This window comes from Erinaceus europaeus, chromosome 23, assembly GCF_950295315.1.
Source record: "Erinaceus europaeus chromosome 23, mEriEur2.1, whole genome shotgun sequence".
Taxonomy (NCBI): Eukaryota; Metazoa; Chordata; class Mammalia; order Eulipotyphla; family Erinaceidae; genus Erinaceus; species Erinaceus europaeus.
The window spans coordinates 5,888,632-5,905,280 of NC_080184.1; the positions used below are offsets into that span (position 1 = coordinate 5,888,632).

At 38.1% G+C, this 16,649-nt stretch overlaps 2 protein-coding genes across 12 annotated transcripts in view; one reads left to right on the top strand and one right to left on the bottom strand.

The window, feature by feature from the left end:
• LOC103123660 (zinc finger protein 709-like) overlaps nucleotides 1-15,596 on the top strand; it is a 93,415-nt gene extending 77,819 nt beyond the window's left edge. For 4 of the 9 annotated variants that reach the window (XM_060182079.1, XM_060182080.1, XM_060182083.1 and 1 more), the window contains 5 exons: nucleotides 2,513-2,634; nucleotides 9,416-9,542; nucleotides 9,717-9,777; nucleotides 10,642-12,427; nucleotides 15,224-15,596. In XM_060182079.1, coding sequence (XP_060038062.1) covers nucleotides 2,620-2,634; nucleotides 9,416-9,542; nucleotides 9,717-9,777; nucleotides 10,642-12,427; nucleotides 15,224-15,277 — 2,043 coding nt within the window. In that variant the 5' untranslated portion in view covers nucleotides 2,513-2,619 and the 3' untranslated portion in view covers nucleotides 15,278-15,596. Of the gene's footprint in view, nucleotides 1-2,512; nucleotides 2,635-8,496; nucleotides 9,543-9,716; nucleotides 9,778-10,641; nucleotides 12,428-12,541; nucleotides 12,649-15,223 lie in introns of those variants that run through there. The other 5 variants (XM_016193050.2, XM_060182082.1, XM_060182087.1 and 2 more) reach the window with 5 other exon arrangements.
• LOC103123672 (zinc finger protein 709-like) overlaps nucleotides 1-16,649 on the bottom strand; it is a 418,768-nt gene that overhangs the window by 367,604 nt on the left and 34,515 nt on the right. The gene's annotated exons all lie outside the window — the stretch shown is intronic.

Below are 16,649 nucleotides of genomic sequence, written 5' to 3' on the forward strand. Positions count from 1 at the left end.
ATACTACCCAGAGCCATATACAAATTTAATATAATCCCTATCAAGGCCCCATCTATGTTTTAGGATAATAGAACAAGAGCTACAAATGTTAAACTGCTCAAGTTGTATTATAAGGCCATTATAATAAAAACTGTGGGTCACTAGAGCATAAGTAGACACACTAATCAATGGAATAGAATTGAGAGTCTAGAAATAAATCCCACACCTATAGTCATCTAATCTTTTACAAATGTGGCCAGATTATTAAATGAGGAAGAGAGACTCAAAAATGGTATTGGAGAAATAAAGTTGAAACATGTGGAAGAACTGAACTGAATCACTATATCCCACCAAGCACAAAAGCATATTTTAAGTAAATTCAAAGACTTGGATGTTAGACCAAGAACCCACCAAATACTGGAGAGGAAAATATTGGCAGAAATCTCTTCTATGTAAGTTTGAAAGATGTCTTCAATGAAGCAAATCTACTAAATCATAAATAAACCAACAGGACTACACCAAATCAAAAGTTTCTGTACTATAAAGGAAGTCACCTAAACAAAGAGACCTCTTACACAGTGGGAGAGCTTTACATTCATACATACAAGAGACCAATAACCAAAACAGAAAGAACTCAACAAACTCAGCAACAAGAAAACAAATGAAAGAAAACACAAAAAGGTATTTAGGGGTAAGTTTCCTTCCTGGTGTTTGAAGCAGCTATGCTTGACAAGAATTTCAGAACACATGACAAATGTGTAGTTTCTACATTTGTCCTTTATTATAGTCAGATGAGTTACATGGAAGAGTGAAGTTTGAATTAAAGCTAGATTTAACACAAGGGGGAGAGGTTCCCTAGAGAGTCTCTGGACCAAGTCCAAAAGGCAAGGACCAAGAACCCTCTCTGCACAAGCCCCTCTCTTTTATACCCTTCTTACATCTTACCAGTGCCCACTTTTGATTGGCCCAGTGAATTAAACTCCTCCCCCTTAATATACCACAATGAAAAAGAATCTTTCACCAATGTGTGCTAGTGTGCATCCCAACCCCATGTTTGCAAACCCAGTGAAAATAAAGTTTTCACGCTCCCTAGGGGTACTGTTGTCCACAGCACTGATTAAAAAAAAAAAGTTTCATCTCTCCAGTGTTACAATTCAATGTAACTGAGGCCACATGAATGGTCAGGAAGTTATATTTAGGTTTGTTTCTAGTTAAATGGTTTCAGGTCCATTTCTCCCAGGCCTGAACAACTTTTTACCTCAGCACCAAGTTATTTTTTATCTCTCTCTCTCTTTAATACTGGCTGTGGCAGAAACTGATTGGTTACAAACAAGATTCCACCAATGTGCAGATGATACCAAAAGGTAAGAGCAAGTTGACTATAGTCAGAGCCCACCAAGGTGTCAACTGGAATACAAAAGTGAGAGTCCACCACTCACAGTGGTTCTGTCTCTTTCATTCTTTTGCCTGTGAATTTTTTCATTTCAATGCCAGAATTCAAAGTCATCAGGTCCACATGCTTTAGAGTCCAACCCTATTCACTGTGCCAATTTCTGTATACTGTATTTACTTTTTTTCATTAACTTTTCAAAGAGTTCTGGAATACTCTTGTTTATGGTGTTTATTCAGTTCTATTTTTTAAGTCCCTACCTCTCAGACTATTCTAGTTTTCATTCTGAGTATCACTGCTTTCCATTCTGTTTCTTGTCTTCTATTATTATCATTATTATTTCATTTATGTTTCTTATCAGAGTATTGCTCAGCTGTGGCTATGATGGTGCTGTCAATTAAATTTGTTACTTTTTGTACCTTAAGAATGAACATCTTTTAGTTTTTTTTTAAAAAAAAATTATTAATGAGAAGGCTAGGAGGAGAGAGAAAGAACCAGACATCACTCTGCCACATGTGCTGTCAGGGATCGAACCGAGGACCTCATGCTTGAGAGTCCAAAGCTCTATCATTGTGCCACTTCCCCGACCACATCTTTTATTTTTTTTAATGGTAGGATTGAACCTTCACACAATCTTTTTAAAAATTATCTTTATTTCATAGAGACAGCCAGAAATCAAGAGTGAAAGGGGTGATACACTGGGAGAGAGACTGAGAGACACCTGCATTTCTACTTCACCACTCATGAAAGGTTTCCCCCTATATATGGGAACCAGAGGCTTGAAACTGGCTCCTTAAGCATTGTGTACTCAAGCAGGTGCACTACACCTGGCTCCCATGAAGGTCTTTTTGTATGTGAATGTCACTGTTTTAGTGTTGATCTGAGTAGTATTAACGTAAAACCTGAGTTAACTTGGAAGACAGACATTTTGGTAGAATTTTGTCCATGATTTTATGAAAGCTGAAAGTAAAGGTTTTGAATGAAACATGTCAATAAATTTTGTTACCTCTTGGAAAGATCTGATATGCAAGATAACTTGCTAAGTAGCCCCCAGTGGGCTTGTCCTTGTTCCTGAATTTCTTCTCTTGACATTGAAATGCTAGGGTATTGGGCCTTCTATGCAGTACAATGTCTTCCCTGTAGGTGCAATGCAAAGGGGTCTTGCTGGTGGATTAAAACCATAGTCTCCAACTCTTGTTGGGATTTCTCTTCATTTTCTGGCCTAAAAAGAAACTGAGAGAAAGGAAGAAATGGCAGTTTCTCAGGTAAGTGACATGTTCCACATCTGATTCTGTCTTTTTCCTCCTGAATAAGTTCTATTTTAATTTATAAACATATTTTATGTTAAATATTTATCTCACTGCCTTTGATTTGCCTACATATTTGTCATTCTTCTCTTTAAAAAAATTATTATTATTTTAAATTTTATTTATTTATTTATTTATTTTCCCTTTTGTTGCCCTTGTCTTTTTTATTGTTGTTGTAGTTATTATTATTGTTGTTGTTATTGATGTGGTTGTTATTGGATAGGACAGAGAGAAATGGAGAGAGGAGGGGAAGATAGAGGGGGAGAGAAAGACAGACACCTGCAGACCTGCCTCACCGCCTGTGAAGCGACTCCCCTGCAGGTGGGGAGCTGGGGGCTCAGACCAGGATCCTTACCCGGGTCCTTGCGCTTTGCACCACGTGCGCTTAACCCGCTGCGCTACTGCCCGGCTCCCCAAAAAATTATTTTTTCCAGCAGGTATATCACGGGAACTCAGTGTCTGCACATTGTCACCAGTCTTTGCTGCCATGATATATAGATACAGATATAAATAGATATGAAAGAAAGAGAGGAGGGAGGGGGATAAAATTAAGGAGAAATTATTACAGCACTATTCCTCCATTTATGAAGCTTCCCCTGCAGGTATTTGAGGAGATGAGACTTGAGCCTGGAATCTCAGCGGGACATTCTAGCCTGCAGTCATTTCAGCACCAGTCTTCCTCAAGTGGCAGAGTAGGGTGACTGCCTTATTTCAGAGACTAGGGCAATCCTTACCATTGCTGTTTTAGTTAGGGCAAGGTCCTGGAGAGCCCCACAAGAGGGCTCTTGATGATATTTCTGATAGTAATGACCTATGATGTTGGAGAATGGGATCTCTTACAAGTCTTGACCTGTCATATATATGTGTAATGCACACTGCGAATCTGGTATGTCCTGGAACTCCACCTCCACAGAGCCCTACCGTACTAAGGAAAGGCAAAAATGGGATGTAAGTATGCATTGGTCTGTCAGCAACCATGCCCAGTAGAGAAGCAATTACAGAAGCCAGACCTTCCACCTTCTTCTCCCCATATAGATTTTTGGTCTATATTCCCAGAGAGATAAAGAATAGAGAAACTTCTGGAGAGCCGGGCGGTAGTGCAGCAGGTTAAGTGCACGTGGCCATTTAAGTGCAAGGACCGGCATAAAGATCCTGGTTCGAGCCCCTGGCTCCCCACCTGCAGGGGGGTCACTTCACAAGCGGTGAAGCAGGTCTTCAGGTGTCTGTGTTTCTCTCCCCCTGTCTTCTCTCTCCATTTCTCTCTGTCCTATCCAATAATGACGACATCAATAACAACAACAATAATAACTACAAGAATAGAAAAACAAGGAAAACAAAAAGGGAATAAATAAAATATTTGAAAAAAAGAATACAGAAACTTCTGTGTGTGTGTGGGGGGATGAAATTGATGGTGGGAATTGTACCCCTCTTATCTGACAATTTGGCAATCATTAAATCACTTACAAAAAGTGGTGGGAATGGGAGTCATGCGGTAGCGCAGCAGGTTAAGCACGCATGGTGCAAAGAGCAAGGACCAGTGTAAGGATCCTGGTTCGAGCCCCGCGCTCCCCACCTGCAGGGAAGTCACTTCACAGGTGGTGAAGCAGGTCTGCAGGTGTCTCTCTTTCTCTCCCCCTCTCTGTCTTCCCCTCCTCTCTCCATTTCTCTCTGCCCTATCCAACAACAACAATAGTAACTACAACAATATAACCATAAGGGCAACAAAAGGAAATAAATAAATAAATAAATAAATATTTTTTAAAGTGTGGGAAGAAATAAAATACCTCTCACAATGAAAACACAGTACATTTCATTTCCTGTTTCTCATTGTTATCTTGAGCATGGACACTGGCAGGTCGTTCCATACCCCCAGCCTATTTCTCTTTCCCTAGTGGAATACAACTCTGGGGAGTTGAGGTTCCAGGACACATTGGTGAAGTTGTCTGTCCAGGGTAGTCAGGATGGCACATGGTAGTTAGTGTTTGCAACTTGGGCAAAAGGTGGTAAGAGATAAAGCAGGACATTTTTTCTTTCTCTCTTTCTCTCTTCCTTTTTTTTTTAATGAATAGTGATCTCAAGGTAAGAATGGAGTAGATACGATAATGGCCTTTGTATGGGAAGAAGCTAGGAAGTCTAATTTAGGCATAGTGGTTTTTAACTAGAACACTATTCACCTGTGGCTTATTGTGATCCCAGGGGTTAAATAAACGTTCAACATTAAACCTTGAAACATCAACCTTGAATGTCTTTGTATAACTATTCTGCTGTATCCCCAAACAACATATTTGATGAATAGTGGCCTAAACCATATATGATTTTTCTTTTCCTACACCACTTTTTAATTAAAATACACAAAGATATAGCATAGCAGTGGAACTTGCCGTAATGTCATAGTACTTGCCATGTAATGCTGGGGTTGAGAACTTGAGAATTGGGCTATAATAAGGTATATGCCCTACCTGGTAAATTATAATTTCTCCTGGCACTAAGTAATTTTGACCTCCCCACTTGGGTTTTTTTTTTTTTTTTTTGCCTCAAACCTACTTATACCCTATTGATACATATACCTCTTAATATCTTTATAGTTTAAGTCCCATCAAGTTTAAACTAGATTCCCTTGATAATATTAAGTTTGTGAATGAATATATCCTTTATTTATTTATTTATTTATTATCTTTATTGAATAGAGACAGGCAGAAATTGAGAGAAAGAGGGAGAGAGACAGAGAGACACCTGTAGCACTGCTTCACCACTCCTGAAGCTTTCCCCTTGCAGGTGGGGACCAGGGACTTGAACCCCAGACCTTGCATATTGTAACACGTGCACTCAACTAGGTTTGCCACCACTAGTCCTGTGAATATATGTTTTAGACAAAGACAAAAAGTAAGAAAGAGACTGATGGAGACCACAGCACCAAAACTTCCTTCAGTTCCATAAGGGCTGGGCTTGAACCTAGTCATCCACCTGGTAAACAAGCTTATGGTAACAGGACTGAATATATCATAGAAGACTTACAGGGCCAATATACTGCCCTAACCACCTAGATTGTGGTCTTAACCCAAGTCCTTCCTACTCAGTGGCATCCCTGTCCTCATTTGTCACATGCAGAGTTAGGAAGCTCTTAAGCAGTGATTCACGCATGAAAATTAAGTGAGGGGAGTCGGGCAGTAGCTCTGCATGTTAAGAACATGTGGTGCAAAGCGCAAGGACCGGCTAAGGATCCTGGTTCAAGCCCCCAGTTCCCCACCTATAGGAGAGTTGCTTTACGGGCAGTGAAGCAGGTCTGCAGGTGTCTTTCTCTCCATCTCTCTGTCTTCCCTTCCTCCCGACGACTTCAAATAACAAAAACAACAATAACTACAACAATAAAAAACAAGAAGGGTAACAAAAGGGAATAAATATTAAAAAAAAGAAAATTAAGTGAGAATGTTGCTGATCATATATTGGCTCAACAAAGTAGGACCTCACTACACAAAACAAGAAATTGATGTAATATATATATATATATATATTTTTTTTTTAATTTTTAAAAATTATTTATTTCCTTTTTGTTGCCCTTGTTGTTGTAGTTATTATTGTTGTTGATGATGATGTAATCATTGTTGGATAGGACAGAGAGAAATGGAGAGAGGAGGGGAGACAGGTTGGGGGAGAGCAAAATAGACACCTGCAGACCTGCTTCACTGCCTGTGAAGTGACTCCCCTGCAGGTGGGGAACCGGGGACTTGAACCGGGATCCTTATGCCAGTCCTTGCACTTTGCGTCAAGTGCCCTTAACCTGCTGCGCTACCCCCCAACTCCTGGTGCTTTTTATCCAGTCCCTGTTCAGGGCGCCAAATGCTGGGATAGCCTGAGGGTGCTTCTTCCCAAGCAAGTGCTAATTTTATCAACATTGTTTTCCAAGGCAATGCTTTGCACAAATGTAATTTCACCTTTCCTGGGCTCCTTGTTCATCCAGAGACACCACTGCTCTTGATCTTTCTTTCTCCCATCCATATGCTGCCAGGTCTGGACCCTTAATATTATCTTTGTCAAGTCACAATCTCAAAATGATGAAATGACTGGCTCTCTCTTTTAAATATTTTCATTTATTTATTTTATTAGTTATTTAATATTGACTTACATAGTTATAACCAGCGGCAAAATTCTACACTGTTCCCACTACCAGAGTTCTGTATCCCCATTTCTTCCACTGGAAACTGCAGTGGTTCTTTCAAGGTCCCAGATAAGGGTTGACTGTTATTTCTCTCTACTCCTTTCCCCCCCCCTGTGCTCCTGCCTTCTCTTTTATTCTTAGTCTCAACTACACCTACTACTACTTCTGAATGCCCTTACTTTTCTTTTCTCTCTCTGTGTCCTGATAGAATTGGGTTCTAGAGCTCTCTATTTACCTTTCATTAATAATATTTCTCCCACTCTGGTAGTATAGACCAAGAGTCTTTTTGAGTTGCGGAAGGTTAGATTTCTGGCTTCTGTAATTGCTCCTTTGTGGAACATGGGCATTAGCAATTTTTGATCCATATCCCCAGCCTCTTTCTATCTTTCCATGGCAGGGGTAGAGCTCTGGAGAGGTAAGGTTATGGGGCATATTGATGAGGTTGGTTGCCCAGGGGACTCAAAATAGAATCTTAGTAGCACCTGCAACTTGATGTACAAAAGACAGTAAGATATAAAGCAGTACAAAATATCTAATAAATGGAAATGAGGAAGTAGAAATATAGCATATGAGAGTAAGTATTTTAAATTGTAAAGAAGCTAGGATGTGTATTTTAGGTATGTTTCTAGGGGCCCAGGACTTGAGTAATTTTTGCTTGAGATTGAGAGCTAATGTAGTGGTGGACTAAAAATGTTGTTTGTGGTGTTCTGGGAGGTGGTGCAGTGGCTAAGGCACTAGACTCTCAAGCATGAGGTCCTGAGTTCGATCCCCGGCAGCACATGTACCAGAGTGATGGCTGGTTCTTTCCTCCTGTCTTTCTCATGAATAAATAAATAAATTCTTAAAAAAAAAATGTTGTTTGTGAAGACAGTGTGAGAGTTAAGAATAAAACTAGCCATTATATTTATAGGGTTAATCCAAGGATTCCCTTACTAGTAGTGTTCTCCTTTTATCTAATGTTATTAATTTATTTTATTGATTTATTTTATTTTTGTGAGAATAAGTTCTTTTTCACAAACACATGCTTCTAGTTTAGGATTTAATCCTCGACAAAAGGTGTGTGCATTTATTTGGAAGTGATCCTGTGGTGTCAGAGTCTTGTGTCTCACATTTACTGAGCTACCACCTGGCCTCCAAGTTACTTTATTTTAAAGGGTTTTTATTCCTTTCTTTTAGTATTTATTAACTTCTTAAGAGAAAGTGATCTCAGAATTCTTTTCAGCTCTAAAATCAGGGGATGATTGGAATTTAACCTAAAGGCTTTGAGGCTTCAAGCCTAAAAATCTGGTATATCACAATCCCCAGTCTTTCTCATTAAAACAAAATAAAGGTTCATTTTATTTATTACATATTAATAATAATTTCACATGACAGAGACATATGGAGGAGGGAGGGAGAGAGGTTAAGATAGATGCCATAACACCATTCTGGTACATGTTTAGGATCAAACAATAAAGTTTAGGCATTCAAAGGCAATGATCTACAAATTTAGTAATTTCCCTGTTCAGGTTCACTCATTTTAATAATTCCAGTTTTTCACACTAAGCCTAGAAATAAGAGAACTAGAAGACAGCTCCATCCATAGAACATACTTTACCATAAATGAAGACTTGACAACTTCCCCAGCCATTATGTGAGAGTGCTGTACATAAATAACTTCACAGGTGGTTGAGTGGTTCTGTAATGTCTCTGATACTTCCTCTGTCTCTGTATTCTCCTTTTTTTTGTCCATCTCACTCTCTCCCATCCCTCCCTCCTTCTCTCTCCCTCCCCTATATGTGTGGAAAAAGAAATATAGTTTGACAGCTCCTTTATGGAGCTGGAAACTTGAGTTTGTGCTTACAGCAAGCAGTGCTTTCTCCTTACTACAGTCCCAGTAGGATGACTGCTTTCTTTGAAGAAGAGTGTGGACTTGGAAAGACAACGTAATTATCATGCAAAGAATGTTGTTCTGAGGTTGTACTGTCCTAAACTCAATCTGTAGCACCACCAGAAACTAGAGCTAAGCACTGTTCTGTCTCCCCTGTATATCTCTTTCACTAATACATAAATGTAAACATAATATGGTCCATGGCCAGCAAAATAGCTCCCTCAAATTATTAGCTTTTTTGCCATATTCAAGGTCATCATTTGAGCCAGGCCCCACCATATTGAAGCTTCAGTGCTGGGGTGTATTCTTTCTCTTTTTCTACCTAAAAAAAGATACCACAAATGAGTAAAGCCTCAGTGATAAAAACATGAACAGAAAAACAAATTAAGTTGTTCACTGGATCCTCTCCCAGACCTGACTCTCTTCTGCTTGGGCCTGCATCTCTAGCCTCTCAAATTCATTTAACAGTAGCATCACTGTGTCACGTGACATTCCAGGGACTGGACTCAGGAGCTCATGCTAGAAAATACAAAGCTGTAATCACTGTAGCAATCATTGTATCACCCTCTGTGATGTGAGATATTAGCTGATCAAGTCACCAAAGATATGTTTGGAGATGAGACAATCATCAGCTTCATAAAGTAAAAACTGGATGGCTAATCTGCTATCAGTATGAAGTGTTTTCTCATATAAATACAATGCATATATTTTAGTGCTCAGTGACCTATGAAGATGTAACTGTGATATTCACTCAAGAGGAGTGGGCACTATTAAACCCTTCAGAGAAGAAGCTCTACAGAGATGTGATGTGGGAAACCTTTATGAACTTTGTCTCAATAGGTAATTATAATATTCATTAATTTGTCAAGTAGAAGACCAATATTTTTGTCCACCAATATTCACCATTCTAAATGGAGTCACTATAAATTGAACAGGGCATGAATATGATTACGACTAATAATGAATCAAAGATCCAATATAATTGTATAATTTCTAATATTTTTGTATTTTTAGAAAAATTGCAAGGGGACCATTCTACAAAAGAGCAGCATAACCACCAAGGAAGTGAACAAAGGTTTGAGTCACAGTCATAATAAAAAATATTGCCCCACCCAGAAGCTACTGTGAACTGCACTGAGATTTGTTAACCTGTATAGTTTCCCTGTGTGAATGGGCACTTCTGGTTTCCTAAGTGTGTGCTCTTGAATATTTGAGCTATTACTTGGCTCACACTATAATACAGTCTCATTAAGTAAATAAATGTATAATCAAATTTTTAAACTGTTTCATCAAAAATGATGCTTGAATAAGTTATGGAGTAGATGGGCATGTAACTCAAATAGTGACGGCTTTGACATACATGCTTGAAGTTTTCATTTGAATCACTGGCAACACATGTACCCTATTGGTGTTCTAAATTATCTCCTTTCTTCACTTCAGGGAAAAATCTTTCTGTCATATAGTAAATAAATGAAAATTTTGAAGGCATAGAAACTCATTGATTACAAAATAGTATACTTAAAAACAGTAAGCAGCATATATCCTATGTATGAATATCTATAATTTCATGATATTTAGAGGTAGTCATCATGGAAAAAAATCAGTGATTTCAATCAAAATTTCAACACAAAGACAAAACTTGCTATTAAAAAAGGTATTTCAATTAAATACACAACATCTATACATTTATTATTGGTTGTAGCTTAATGCATATATGTATTACAGAAGCAAATTTAGTGTTTACCAGCTTTTTCTTAGAGCTTTGCTTTACTTTCATCTGTGAGATCCTTTTGTCAGTATAAAAATTTTAAGTCAAATGTATTAATAATTTCTATAACTTTATTATTTACATATACTAGTGACCTGCACTTTTATAATAAAATTGAGTGTTGCTTTTGTTTGTTCATATCTCATTAAATAACTTCTCATTGTTTTACAGTAATATAGTCAATATCACTGAAGCCAAAGAAAGAAGTCAAAATGGTCAAAAACCTGAAGAATATGAATTAAACAACAAAGTATTCACTTATTCTAGTCATCTTCAAAAACAGAAAATAATTAACATTGAAGAGAAATCTTATGAATGTAAACAATGTAATAAAACATTCAGTTGTTCCAGTTATCTTCGGAAGCATGAAAGAATTCACAGTGGAGAGAAACCTTATGAATGTAAACAATGTAGTAAAACATTCAGGAGACGCAGTTCTCTTCGGGAACATGAAAGAACTCACAGTGGAGAGAAACCATATGAATGTAAACAATGTAGTAAAGCATTTTTTACATCCAGTAATCTTCGAGTACATGAACGAACTCACAGTGGTGAGAAACCCTATGAATGTAAACAATGTTTTAAAACATTTACTACATCAGGTCATCTTAGGTGTCATGAAAGAACTCACAGTGGGGAAAAACCCTATGAATGTAAACAATGTAGTAAAACATTCAGGCGATCAAGTAATCTTCGGGAACATGAAAGAAGGCACAGTGGAGAGAAACCCTACGAATGTAAAAAATGCAGTAAAACATTCAGTTGTTACAGAATTCTTCGTTTCCATGAAAGAACTCACTGTGGGGAGAAGCCATATGAATGTAAACAATGTAGTAAAACATTCAGTTGTGCCAGTCATCTTCGGACACATGAAAGAACGCACAGTGGAGAGAAACCCTATGAATGTAAACAATGTAGTAAGGCATTCTTTACATCCAGTCATCTTCGAAATCATGAAAAAACTCACAGTGGAGAGAAACCTTATGGCTGTAAACAATGTAGTAAAACATTCAGGCGGCCCAGTCTTCTTCGGGAACATGAAAGAACTCACAGTGGAGAAAAACCCTATGAATGTAAACAGTGTAGTAAAACATTCAGTTCTTCTAGTCATCTTCGAAGACATGAAAGAACTCACAGTGGTGTGAAACCCTATGAATGTAAACAATGTAATAAAACATTCAGTTCTTGCAGTTCACTTCAGGTACATAAAAGAATTCACAGTGGAGAGAAACCCTATGAATGTAAACAGTGTACTAAAACATTCAGATTTTCCTGTTCTCTACGGAAGCATGAAATTACTCATAGTGGAGAGAAATCCTATGAATGTAAACAATGTGGTAAAATATTCAGTCAGTCAAGTCTTCTTCGGACACATGAAAGAACTCACAAAGGAGTGAAACACTATGAATGTAAACAATGTACTAAAACATTCAGTCGATTCAGTCTTCTTCAGATACATGAAAGAATTCACAGTGGAGAGAAACCCTATGAATGTAAACAATGTCATAAAGCATTTAGATATTCCAGTTCTCTTAGGACACATGAAAGAATTCACAGTGGTGAGAAACCCTATGAATGTAAACAGTGTAGTAAAACATTCAGTCAATTATGTAATCTTCGGACACATGAAAGAATTCACAGTGGAGAAAAACCCTATGAGTGTAAACAATGTAGTAAAACATTCAGTCAATCATGTTCTCTTCGGACACATGAAAGAACTCACAGTGGAGAGAAACCTTATAAATGTACACAATGTAATAAAACATTCAGATTTTCCAGTTCTTTTAGGACACATGAAAGATCTCACAGTGGAGAGAAACCTTATGAATGTACACAATGTAGTAAAACATTCAGTTGTTCCAGTTATCGTCGGACACATGAAAGAACTCACAGTGGAGAGAAACCCTATGAATGTGAACAAAGTATTAAAACCCCAGAATATCCCTCTACTCTTCAGGTATATGAAAGAAGTCATAGTGGAGAGAAACCTTATGAATATAATCAGTACAATAAAGCTTTCCATTATTTCATTACTAACTGATCATATGAAAATAGGCACCATGTCAATGAGAGTCAATTTGGTAATCTTTGAACAAATGAAATTGCTGACAGTGGAGAGAAACTAATGAAATTTTAAATTATTAGAGATCACTGTTCAGAATACACAAGTGAACACATACCTGTGAGTATTATATGAATGCACGGATTTAAATAAGTGTGTTAATTCTAATACTTTGAGAAGCCCACTTGGTACAGGAACTTTAACTTTGAATAATTACTAAATATTCAAATTGAATGACATTTTTCACATATCAAAGTGTATTAATGTAAGAAAAAAGAACTTTGGCGGGAGAGACAGCATAATGGTTATCAAACAGATTCTCATGCCTGAGGCTCCTAAGTCCCAGGTTCAATCCCCCACACCACCATCAGTCATAGCTGAGCAGAGCTGTGGTGTTTCTATGTATATGTCTCTCTGCATCTCTCTCAAAAAATAAAATTAATAAACTTTTTTTAAAAGCTTTTTTAAAATAATAAAGATCTTATCAGTGTAGACATTATAGATATACGTTATGCCACTGCTAAATAACTCATACTGGAAAAAACTGAATATAAATCAGTTGAATAGTAATAAGTTCTTTGTGAACCTTTATATTTTGGGCATGAATTGTATCTGTTTTGTGGAAAAGTACTTTTGTTCTTTAATTTTGATTCCCAGATTACAAGCAATGAAGCAGGGCTTCAGATGTGTCTGCCTTCTTTCCTCTCAATTTTTTCTACCCATCAAAGTAAATAAAGGTTTTTAAAAATACATATATTTATTTATTTATTCCCTTTTGTTGCCCTTGTTGTTTTATTGTTGTAGTTATCATTGTTGTTATTGATGTCGTCATTGTTGGATAGGGCAGAGAGAAATAGAGACAGGAAGGGAAGACAGAGAGGGAGAGAAAAATAGACACCTGCAGACCTGCTTCACCGCCTGTGAAGTGACTCCCCTGCAGGTGGGTATCGGGGGGCTCGAACCAGGATCCTTCAACTGGTCCTTGCACTTTGCGCCACATAGGCTTAACCTACTGTGCTACTGCACGACTCCCATTAAATAAAGTTTTAAAAAATTAACTTAATATGGATGATTGAATAGGCTAGAGTCCATATTATATTTAGAGAAAAAGTATATGCAGAATTATTCTGTGTAAGTTTTGTAATATCTTCAACTAAAATTTAACTGTAAATGATTCAATATTTCAAATTGTAATTTTTAGAAATGTATAATTTAAGTTTACTGTTAAATTTAAATCTGGTTACCGATTTGAAACTTTAACTGCTTAAATTGAAGGATTATATACTCTTAACTGGGGTGTATGTATTAAAATTCAAGACAATCTATTTTGCCAGCTTATATTGATTAAATACTGATACATAAAATTAAAAGTTAATAGTAGTGTATATTAACACCACTCCCATTACCAAAGGCATATGTTCCTACCCCCCACCTCTCCTATACTGAAACTTAATGTCTACCCTCACCCTCCACCCAGAGTTTTTTTTTTTAATTTAAGAAAGGAGACATTAACAAAACCGTAGGATAGGAGGGGTACAACTCCACACAATTCCGCCACCCAGTCTCCATATCCCATCCCCTCCCCAATAGCTCTCCCATTCTCTTATCCCTCTGGGAGCATGGACCCCGGGTCGTTGTGGGTTGCACCCAGAGTTTTTTTTACTTTGGTGTAATACTCCAAAATGAGTCAAATTCTACTTTGTCTTTCCCTAACTGTTCTTCCTTCTCAAGTTCTGTTTATCAGTGGGATCATCCCATAGTCATCTTTCCTTTCTTAGTTACCTAACTTAATATAATTCCTTATAGTTCCATCCAAGATGGGTCACAGAAGATAGGTTCATTTTTCTTTCTTTTTTTCTTTCTTTCTTTTCTTTCTTTCTTTCTCCCTTTCTTTTCCCTTTTGTTGTCCTTATTGTTTTTATATTGTTGCTGTAGTTATTATTGTTGTTGTTATTGATGTCATTGTTAGGACAGAGAGAAATGGAGAGAGGAGGGGAAGACAGAGGGGGAGAGAAAGATAGACACCTGCAGACCTGCTTCACCGCCTTTGAAGCGACTCCCCTGCAGGTGGGAAGGCGGGGGCTCGAACCGGGGTCCTTACAGCGGTCCTTGTGCTTTGTGCCACGTGTGCTTAACCCGCTGCATACCACTGGACTCCCTAGGCTTCATTATTCTTAATAGCTGAGTAGTATTCCATTGAGTATAAATACCACAACTTTCTCAGCCATTCTTCTGTTGTTGGGTACCTGGGTTGCTTCCAGGTTTTGGCTATTACAAATTGTTCTGCTGAGAACATCAGTGTACATATATCTTTTTAGATGTGGGTGATTGATTTTGTAGGTTATCACTAGGTGAAGAATTACGGGATCATGAAGAAGGTCCATTTGAAGCCTTGTGAGGGTTCTCCAGACTGGTCTCCACAGGGGTTGCACCAATTTACATTCCCACGAGCTGTGCAGGAGGCTTCCTTTATCCCCACCATGTCACCAGACAGTGTGTTTGGCTCACCTGAATTTTAGCTGTTGTGCCCAGGTAAAAATAAGTAAAGTCATGAGCCCCTTGGAGTATACCTAAAATAGTCCTGCTACCTGTTCCAATATGGAGACCCCAAATCTCTTCAGCTATAGTCTTACCTTTAGATTCCTGGTTATTAAATGATTTGTTCTCCTTTATATCTTAATGTTTTCTCAGCCACTAAGTTCCATATGCTACCATGAAACCAACCTGACTTCACTGGATGGATGACCTCACCGATGTGCCCTGGAACTGACTTCCCCAGACCTCTGTCCCACTAAAGAAAGACAGAAGTAGACTGGGAGCATGGATCAACCTTCCAATGCACATGTCCAGTGGAGAAGCAATTAAAGAAACCAGACTGTACACCTTCTGCACACCATAGTTATCTTGGGTCCATTCTCCCAGAATGATAAAGAACATGAAAGTTTCCAATGGAGTTGACTGGATACAGAACTCTAGTGGTGAGAACTGTGTGGAATTGTACCCCTCTTATCCTAATGTTTTTCTTATCATTATTAAATCAATAAAACTAAAATATTTCCTTTGATAGCTTAAAAAAATTTAATTGTTGAAGAGTAATGGTGACAGTGGACAGCCCTGTCTAGTCCCCGATATGAGGGGGAATGCTTTCAGCTTCTGTCCATTGAGTATGATGTTGGCTGCAGGTTTGCTATATATGCACTCCACTATCTTGAGGAATTTCCCATCTATTCCCATTTTTTGTAGAGTTTTGAGCTAGAAGGAATTATGTTAAGTGAGCTAAGTCAGAAAGATAAAGATGAGTATGAGATGATCCCACTCATCAACAGAAGTTGAGTAAGAAGATCTGAAAGGGGGAGTCGGGCTGTAGTGCAGCGGGTTAAGCGCAGATGGTGCAAAGCACAAGGACCAGCATAAGGATTCCGGTTCGAACCCCGGCTCCCCACCAGCAGGGGAGTCGCTTCACAGGCGGTGAAGCAGGTCTGCAGGTGTCTATCTTTCTCTCCTCCTCTCTGTCTTCCCCTCCTCTCTCCATTTCTCTCTGTCCTATCCAACAATGACAACAACAATAATAACTACAATAATAAAACAACAAGGGCAACAAAAGGGAATAAATAAAATAAATATTTTTTTAAAAAAAGAAGATCTGAAAGGGAAACTAAAAGCAGGACCTGAGCAAATTGTAAGTAGGGCACCAAAGTAAAAACCCTGTGGTGAGGGGTAGACATGCAGCTTCCTGGGCCAGTAGGGAGTGGGAGTGGGTGGGAGGGATGGGTCACAGTCTTTTGGTGGTGGGAATGGTGTTTATGTACACTCCTAGTAAAATGTAGTCATATAAATCACTAGTTAATATGAGAGGGGGAAAATTAATTGTATGTCTCGAAGTTTTTTAAAACACAGACTTAGTCTTTTTAATATATAGGCTGTGTATTTGATATGTGGACTCTCTCAAAAGCCTAGACCAAGTAGATCAGAAGCAACCAATAGCACAGCTATATACAAGATACTGGATACTGTACAGCAAACCCTAACAAAAGGACTTTTCAAAGTTAACCCAATTACCAAATAATGTGATGATAACATTACCTATCGATTGCCTTTTGGAACCCTAAGACAGCAG